At 51.7% G+C, this 8,690-nt stretch overlaps 1 protein-coding gene across 1 annotated transcript in view; it reads right to left on the bottom strand.

Moving 5' to 3' along the window:
- The window catches only part of SLC6A2 (solute carrier family 6 member 2), a 39,220-nt gene that overhangs the window by 19,295 nt on the left and 11,235 nt on the right, over window positions 1-8,690 (bottom strand). The window contains exons 2-3 of the mRNA XM_015586903.1: window positions 8,608-8,688; window positions 6,548-6,785 (exon numbers count right to left, since the gene is read on the bottom strand). Coding sequence (XP_015442389.1) covers window positions 6,548-6,785; window positions 8,608-8,688 — 319 coding nt within the window. The remainder of the gene's footprint in view (window positions 1-6,547; window positions 6,786-8,607; window positions 8,689-8,690) is intronic.

Below are 8,690 nucleotides of genomic sequence, written 5' to 3'. Positions count from 1 at the left end.
TTCCTTTCTTCTTTATCCACCTCCCCAAGGAGAAATATGAGGTCCAAAGAATGTAATTTTGAGGCCTATCAACAAGAACAGAATTCTTGACCTGTAAATTCAAATCAACTGGAGATCTTTTTAAAATTACTGATATCTAGGCCTTGCTGTCAACTCATTAAATTAGAATCCTCGGGGAATGGGGCCTGGGCACCGGTGTCTCTTAAATTCCTCAGGTGATTTTTTTCTGGTCCTCTAAAGCTGAGACCCACCAAAAAAGAGGGGTTTTCTTTAGAGCAAACTTAAGCCTTCCAGAAACTGTCTTTACTTTCCTGGCAAAATAAAATTGGCTTTCCGCCTCTAATGAGGAAAAAAGGCTCAGCGAGGCTCGTAAAATGTGGGCTCGGAATATTTTGGAAGCCTGGGTGTCAAATGAGTCCGCGGGACTGGAGGCAGATGGGCACCCCGGCTGGGAGCAGTGCATCCGACACCGGAAGACGCCAGACCTGTGAGGAAAGATGGTCTGGGAACTTGGTCAGCTTATCCTTGGCCAGGAGTTCAAGTTTGTTCCCAGGCAGATGAAGGACTGGAGCCCGCCACTGATGCCGCGTGTGTTTCCCTCACTTGTCCATTCATTCCTTCGGCCATTCAAAATCAGCGTCTGCTGTTTGCAGGAATAGAAGGATGTGGCGGAGATTCTCCAGGCTCTGGGGTCAGATGGACCCTCCTGGCCTTGCCGCCAGCTACAGTGTGGCCTGAATTCTTTCACTGTTTCCAAAACTCTTTCTACACATCTGCTGTGAGCCGGGCAGTACGCTGCAGGGCTGGTGACAGGGCTGTTGACAAGTGGGTGGCGGCTCTAGCCCCGGGCGAGAAGACAATCACCGCGCAAACATCCCCTGTCTTGAGCTTTTTGCTCTTCGGTAAAATGGCTTTCTTGAGAATGAAATCACGGAATGTGAGACAACGCCTAGAACCAGGAAAAAACGCTCAGCAAATGGCAACTGTAACTATCGCGATTGGGCCCCAGCCTCCGGGAGCAGCTGGCACCTGCCGGCGAGCTGGGAGCACCTGGCAAACACCGAGGGCGTCAGTGGGCGGTTCTGCTGACTTCTCCACCTGCCTGTGGGGGGCCTGGTGAGATGAGAGGTACCCAGGTGCGGTAGGGAGGGAGATGGGAAGAGGGGCGTGTGGACAGGCAGGCTTGAGTCTGCAAGCGAGCGTGCGTGAACGAGTGAGCAGAACCGTGTGCGTGATCGAGACCCTCGTCCTGCCTCCCCAGATGGCCCTCACCCCACAGCCCAGGCTGGACGCTGTGGCTTTCAACCACTCACCCTGCCTCAGCTTCCCTGTGCACCCCCTCCCTCACATCCTCATCCTCCGCGACTATTGTAAGAGCCCCCCCCACCCCCACCCCCGTCTCCCCACTACCCTGGTCTCTCTGCTCCAGCCGGTTCCCTTGAATCCACTGACCGTGCTACTGTAGAAACATCAGATCCTTCTGAAATTTCGTTGTGATCTTGTCTGTCTCCTGCCCCCAAATCACCTAAAACAGTGATTCCTGTTGGGGGCCATTTTGGCCCTGCCTCCCAGGGACATTCAACATCTGGAGACATGTCTAGTTGTCATATCTAGAGGGACGGGGGTGCTGTTGGTATCTACTGGGCAGAGGCCAGAGATGCTGCTAAAATGCACAGGACAATCCCCGCTCCCCCAACATAAAACTATCTAGCCCAAAATGTCAAAAGTCTCGAGGCCGTGAAACTCTGGTCTAAAGGATAAAAAATGTAAGCCTTTCAGAATCTCAGGCTTTTCACAGCCGTCCTGTGCCAAGTGCATCCTCTGCCTCACCACACCCTGCTTGGGGCTCCTGGCAACGGCCAGCCCAGCCGCTTGTAATTCCCTAACCCTCCGAGGCTCTCATCGCTCTCAGCCTTGGAACTCTCTGTTCCTTTTTGCTTAGAACACACTTTCCGACCCAATTTGTCTGCCTTGCAAACTTCTTCTCATCCCGCTGGTCTCAACTCAAAAATGATGTCCCGCCTTCGGCCCCTTTCCTGTGCCCTAAGACAGTAGGAAAGAGAAATTGGAAGGGGAGGGGCGAGAAGGGGAGGAGAGGGGAGGAGAGAGGAAGGGAGGGAAGGGAGGGTGGCAGGGGCCAAGCACGTCTAAAAACATAGAGAACCAGAATTGGGCACTGAAGCCACCTGACTGTTCATTGTGCTTCTTCTCAAAGCTTTATGGGCCAAGTGTCGAATGGCATCAATCATCTTTTGTTCGATTTGACTATTAAAATCATGAATGAAAGGCACTGAACCAACCCATGATGGAAATACCCCCTAATGGGCCCGGGGCATCCCACGTGCAAGCGAAGTCCACTCTCAGGGCTGCGGTGGTTGTCAAGATTATCACATCGGTGGAAAGGCCAGGCTCCCGAGATGATTTCCAAGCAGAGAAAGGCAAAGCCAGCCTCCTCCCCTCAGCAGACCAAGCCTCGGGGGTGAGCGCACGGAGCTTGGGTTTGCTGGCATTTTCTAGCGGCTTAATGAAAATGAATCATCAGGACGATACGGCCCAGGCTTTCCAAGGTCTACGGGCCAAACGGGCTTAGTCCCTCACTTGACATTTAAGCGCAGGATGTTTGTGGTGGGGCAGAGTCTCTTCCCCACCAGGAACCGGCAGTGGGGGGAGGTTCTCTGTTGCTGGCGCATGTCCATCAAGGGTGCCCTGGTACAGATGAAGTTACAGGCATCGGAGTTTTTCTGAGCCACTGGGCGGTTTAGCTTCAGGCCCGGAGCCGGGAGAGAATAGCAGTTCTGTTCCCTCGAATGATATGTTCAATCCATCAGCTTAAATGAATACAAGATGGCAACAGAATTGGCCAACAGGCTCTGATTACAGAGAAACAGCTAAGCTCCTCAGGGTTGGCACTGGGAGTCCTACTTGATGGGTCTCCAGACTGAGAGAGGATAATGATTTTAAAGCAGAAACATTTGGATAAAAGGGCCATGTGCCATTGAAAGAAAAATCCAGAGGCCGCTCATGACTTAGTGACTGAGAAGCTCACAAAAGTCGGCTCCAGGTGAGAAAGAGATGCCACGGATGGATTCCTGTCTGCAGAGACACCCGCACGCCCGTCCCGGATACGCCCCATTGTGGACGAGCAGACAGGCAGGAGAGAGGCCTGCGTGTGGGGTGAGGGCCTGGACCCCATCCCGGCTCTGCCACTTACCTAAAACCCGAGCCTCCACATTCTTCTTTGTAAAATGGGAATAAGTTTCACCAACATGAATTCCGAAGACTAAATGGGACTCGGGTGTGAAGGGATGCGTGGTGTCCGGCCCGGCCCGTGGTAGCTACGAAGCCCAGGGGAGGAGGAGGGCTTGAGAGGAGAGAGAAGGGCAGGAGGAGACAGAGCAGAGCTCTGTAGGACAGAAGTCAGCCTCCCGTGCTCTCCCCACAGTGTCCCCAAGCCCCTTCGGCCATCTTTGTTCACCACATTCTTTCTTTGTAAAATGGGAATAAGTTTCACCAACATGAATTCCGAAGACTAAATGGGACTCGGGTGTGAAGGGATGCGTGGTGTCCGGCCCGGCCCGTGGTAGCTACGAAGCCCAGGGGAGGAGGAGGGCTTGAGAGGAGAGAGAAGGGCAGGAGGAGACAGAGGGAGCTCTGTAGGACAGAAGTCAGCCTCCGATGCTCTCCCCACCGTGTCCCCAAGCCCCTTCGGCCATCTTTGTTCGCCACATTCTGCTCGTAGCTAAGCCTGGAGGGAGTGTAGGGATAACCTGGGTCTCAACAGCCCAGCTCGCTTCCCTGCCTGCTGGGTGTCTGGGGCGGTTAAGACGTCAGAGGAGGGACCCAGTGATAACCGGATCGGAGGTGAGGCTCTCGTCTTCCATTACAGTTTGCAAGGACAAGGGTTTGAGCAAGATGGAAAATCGGGCTTTTTCTTTTCCCATGAGGTGAGAAAGGGGGAAGCCGGAACCTACTACGTGTGTGAGCAGCACCCTCGGCCTTCACGTGTCTGGTCCAAAACCGCACTCCTAACCCAGGAAATCCCAAAACCTCCACCCACAAGCGCACCTCTGAGGCGATGCTGCTTTAGGAGAATGAAGAAGGCTCTAGATTTTATTTTCCATGACACTGTAGGGGTGCCAGCCTGACCCCAGCAAGAGTCTCATTCTGACTGAGACAGGACAGTACAGTGGCGTCTTGAGACAGGAGCCCTCGATGCCTGACCCCAGCAAGAGTCTCATTCTGACTGAGACGGGACAGTACAGTGGCTGAGACAGGAGCCCTCGACCTTGGCTGGCTGTGAGAATCTGGGAGGAGCTATGCATAAAAGTCCCTGTGCCCGGGCTGCACGCTGACCCACGAAATCAGAATCTCTGTGCGCAGGGGCTGGGCGTCAATGTGTTCTGTCTGAACACATTGGTGGTACCAAGGTGCAGTCAAGGTTTAGCATCACTGGGCTAAGAGCATGGGCTTTGGAGCCAGGCTGCCTGAGTTCAAACCAACCTCAAATGCTACTTTCGCACTGTGTGACCTCAGACGAGTCACTTACTGCTTGTGCCTGCTTCCTCATTCATAAAGTAAGAATAATTTTAGACCACAGTGGTCAAGATTAAAGAACAGTACAGAAAAGGCACTTTGCACACTGGCTGGGACCTCATCTAAACTGGATAAATGTTAGTTGTGACTGACAGTATTTCTGAATAATAACAACCATTTTAAGGTTCGAATCCAATGGAACACAGAGGTTAAGACTGCGGGCTTTGGGGTCTCACTGCCAGGCAATGCTGGGTGTAGGGTAAGGAGACAGCTTCTTGGGCACACAGTGTAAAGAGGCGCTCACTTTCGGGTCCCCAAAAGAGCAAGCTGCCCTGGTCCAAGTCTCGGCTCTGCACTGTACTAGCTGTGTGGCCAAGGGCCAGTGATTTATGGTCTCGTCTGCAAAAGGAAGCTAATATTCACAGCCTCCCGGCATGTGCAACGAGGATAAGGGCGACAGAAACCTCATCGGCTTGGTGGGAGGCTTAAATGGAAGCAATACGTACAAGGAAGTTAGCAGAAAGCCTGGCGTGCATGGCAAGTGATTAGCTGTTCGTGCGATAGCGAAGAACACAGGAATGATGCTGTGGCTTAAAAAGACGCTCACTTTAAGTGACAGCATTGTCTCCGATCCTTTGGGGGCTGTAGACACATTTAGAATTCAATGATAACCATGGACCCTCTCCCCTAAAATTCGGAAACGCACATGCCTGCTAAAATCTATAGGAAATATAGATGGACACGGAAGGACACACAGGTCCAGGGTCCTGAGAACCCCAATTTCTTTGAGCCCCAGGAGGCGGCTGACTTTCCAGAAGCCACTTTTAACCACACCGAATCTCCTTGACCCCACTGCTCTGAGCTAGCGGGGATGGAAACGACCCGAAGTCACCTGTCTCTGGGTAACCGGGCCTCATTCCCAGGTCCTCAGCTTAGAGAATACGCAAGACTGAAGGATACTGACCCCAAAGGTTTGTTCTTTGTGAATTTCTCTTCTCATGCTCTAGATTTGCACTGTCCAATATGGTAGCCACTGGCCATGAGTGGCTATTTAAAAGGTAAGTTAATGAAATTAAATAAAATTAGAAGTTCAGCTCCTCGGTCATACTGGCCACGTTTCAACCACCCGATGATCACATGTGTTGAGTGGCTACTGGACTGGACTGGGCAGATACAGAGCGCTTCCATCAACGCAGAAAGTTTTACTGGGCAGCCTTGCTCTGGACCAGGGGTCAGCAAACCACAGCCCTCCCCCCACAGCCAAATCTGGGATAACTAGATGCCACATGGGGACTCTACGCTGGACCCTGGACCAGAAAGGCATGGTACTGGAAAAACAGGTGAATTCAAAAAAGGTCTTTAATGGGTTAGTTAATAGTATATCAGGAATAGTTTTCTGATCCAGTCGTGGTGCTATTGTTACCTATGGTGTCACAGTAGGGGAGGCTGGGTGGAGGGTATCCGGGAGCTTTATGTACAACTTGTGCAACTTTTCTGCGTCCAAAATTACTTCAGCATAAAGAATGACTTTTTTTAAATGATGTTCTGTCTTCCACCACCAGCCAGTGCCTCTCATGCATACAGGGTCCAAGAAATATCCCTGAGCTCGCTTACAAACTCCAGCAACTGAACCCCGTGGAAGCCCCAGAGAGAGAAAGCAGCTTCTGGGGTGGGCCAGACGACAGCTTCAAGATCAGACTGACTGCCGGCTGAGCCCCAAACGTCCCCCTGGCTGACTTCATCAGTTCTTGGGACACCTCCTCACAGAGGCCCTCCCTGATCACCTTTTCCCCCCACAATCACTTTCTACCACATTCTTGGTTTAAGAGCAATTATGCCCCCTAAAATGTGTTTTATGTCCACTCTTTCGTCTTGGGTCAGGCCCCTGGTGGCAGCTCAGTATACAGTGGCATGTCCCCTCCTCTCCTGTGGTTTCCTGAGCTTTGGGCTCAGGGCCGACGCAGCACAGGTCTCGGTGTGCCCCTGCGAACAGGATGAGTGCGGGATGACTTACTCGTAAAACTCTGCCGCCGGTGTGAACTTGTACTTGGAGTACTTGGTGTGGTTGCCCAGCACGGAGGCGTTGAGGAGCTTGGGGTCGGTGCAGTTGGGGCTGTTCCAGGCGTGGCCACAGTCAGTCCAAGGCAGGTTGAAGGTGAAGGAGGAGAAGAGGTAGTAGAGCGACCAGGCGATGATGACATTGTAGTAGAAGCCGACGTACAGGGCGATGAGGATCACGGCATAGCCAACTCCTGGGTGCGGGCGGGGGGTAGGTCAGGCAGGGGCTTCCAGGCTCACACCAGAGCCAGCTCTCCCGGGGAGCTGGCTCCAGCCACCCGACTCCAGCAGCAGATTGTCAGAGCCACAGCTGTACTCCCTAGTTGCCTGCCACCGCTTTACCTGAATGTGGTCTCTTGCCACTGGAGCACACCGGGCAGGCCAGGTGTGCCCGGACTTTAGTGCCCCCAGGAAGCAGGTGCATTGGGCAGTGGAGCAAAAGTATCCCCGCTCCCTTGCCCCCTGGGGGTAGGAGAACAGTGAGGCATATTAACACTCTCCCCCAGTGGGATTGAGCTCCTGGCCCATGGTGGATCTGGCTTATTGGCTGCGTCCCTGTTCCTCTCCCCTACTGGTGCTCCCTGGGATCACCTACCAAAATAACTCCTTACACTGAACTCCTTGTCTCAGGATCTGCTTCTGGGGAACCCAAACAAGCACTACCCATCAGGAATTCGGCCCTGTGTGAAGTTCTCTGGGTCCTATTTTCAACTACCTGCTTTATGTGCCAATCTCATCTTCCCGAATGTATCAGAAAAATGCTCCTTCAGGGCCAGTTCGATGGCTTTTGCCTACAGGAGACAGATTTTTTTTCCTGTGTAGCATTGTTCTAAGGGAGTAGCCTTAATCATTCTTAACATGTAAGGTTTGGATGAGGCTAATCCCTCCCTCTGTTGATCTAGCTGTAGGCACGTGACTCAAGCCTAACCAATCGGAGTTCGGCTTCTCTGTAGCTACAGTGATTGGTTGCTAGATGAGCATGTGACTCAAGTCAAACCAATGAGGGTCCTTTCTGGGACATTTAATAAAGCTATATAGGGCGGTTTTTTAAATTTCGTCATTGTTAAACTTGGTAAGATTTAATCTCGTTGCTGATGGCCAGCTCTGCTAGCACCTGAGAAGAATGCCTGAGACCGATGCTGACACTGATGAAAACAAACTTGAGAGAAATCAAGAGAGATTCCAGAAAACATTATTCAAGGACCTGGATCAAGCTATACCTGAAGCCAGTGAGAAACCCCTGGACTTTACTGTCTCATAAACCAATAAATTCTCTTTTATATTCAAGCCATTTTCAATGGGATTTCTGGAAATTAAACAAAAAGTTCCTAACTAATACATGTGTCTTAGAAGCCTCCAGCCTGTATCTACTACATGACTAAATACGTAGAAGGGACTCAGAGACTCACGCCAGCTGAGAAGAGGCTCGCAGGAGTCACACTGGTGCTCAGTGCCATCTGGACCCAGTTCCCTAACAGTGCTTGGGAGACACTAATTCTTACTCCACACCCTTCTGACAGCTGTATAGGGGCCAATAAATGGCAGTCACTATGGCCACTTTCTCCAGATGCATCCTACGTCCCGAATGCAAGCTTCATCTTATATCCCAGCTGTGATCAATTAGTTGTGGCTGTTGCATTAAGGACTGTGAGGCAGCTTTCTGGCTGAGCCCACAAAGGTTTATAATGACTTTATCACATCTGCCGTGGGAGCAAGAGGGGAGAGCAGTGGCCTGTGAGCTGGGTACTTCTAACACGTCTGTATTTTCCATAGAAGAAACAGACACCCGCTGATCACTCAGCTACAGAGCCTGGATTGGACCCCAGGTTTCCATACTTTCTAGGCTGAAGCTATTCCTGAAACATTGAATGCTCTCCAAGTAATTTTAAATGGTGGACATGCTTGACCTTGCCAATAGCTGGTCGACCTCAGATCCCACCCGTGGAGCAGATTCTCCAGGGGCACCAAGGAAGTCTCTCTGGACAACTTTTGACTCTCCCAGACCCATTTCTTTACCTTTGAAGAATGGGCAGATCTTCCACACTGTGGCCGCCCCTTCTCGGTTGTACTGGCCCAGAGCCAGTTCCATGTAGAACAGA

This window comes from Pteropus alecto, unplaced genomic scaffold (genome assembly GCF_000325575.1).
Source record: "Pteropus alecto unplaced genomic scaffold, ASM32557v1 scaffold123, whole genome shotgun sequence".
Taxonomy (NCBI): Eukaryota; Metazoa; Chordata; class Mammalia; order Chiroptera; family Pteropodidae; genus Pteropus; species Pteropus alecto.
The sequence above is the reverse complement of the archived record's forward strand: the minus strand, read 5'-3'. Positions and strand labels throughout refer to the sequence as shown.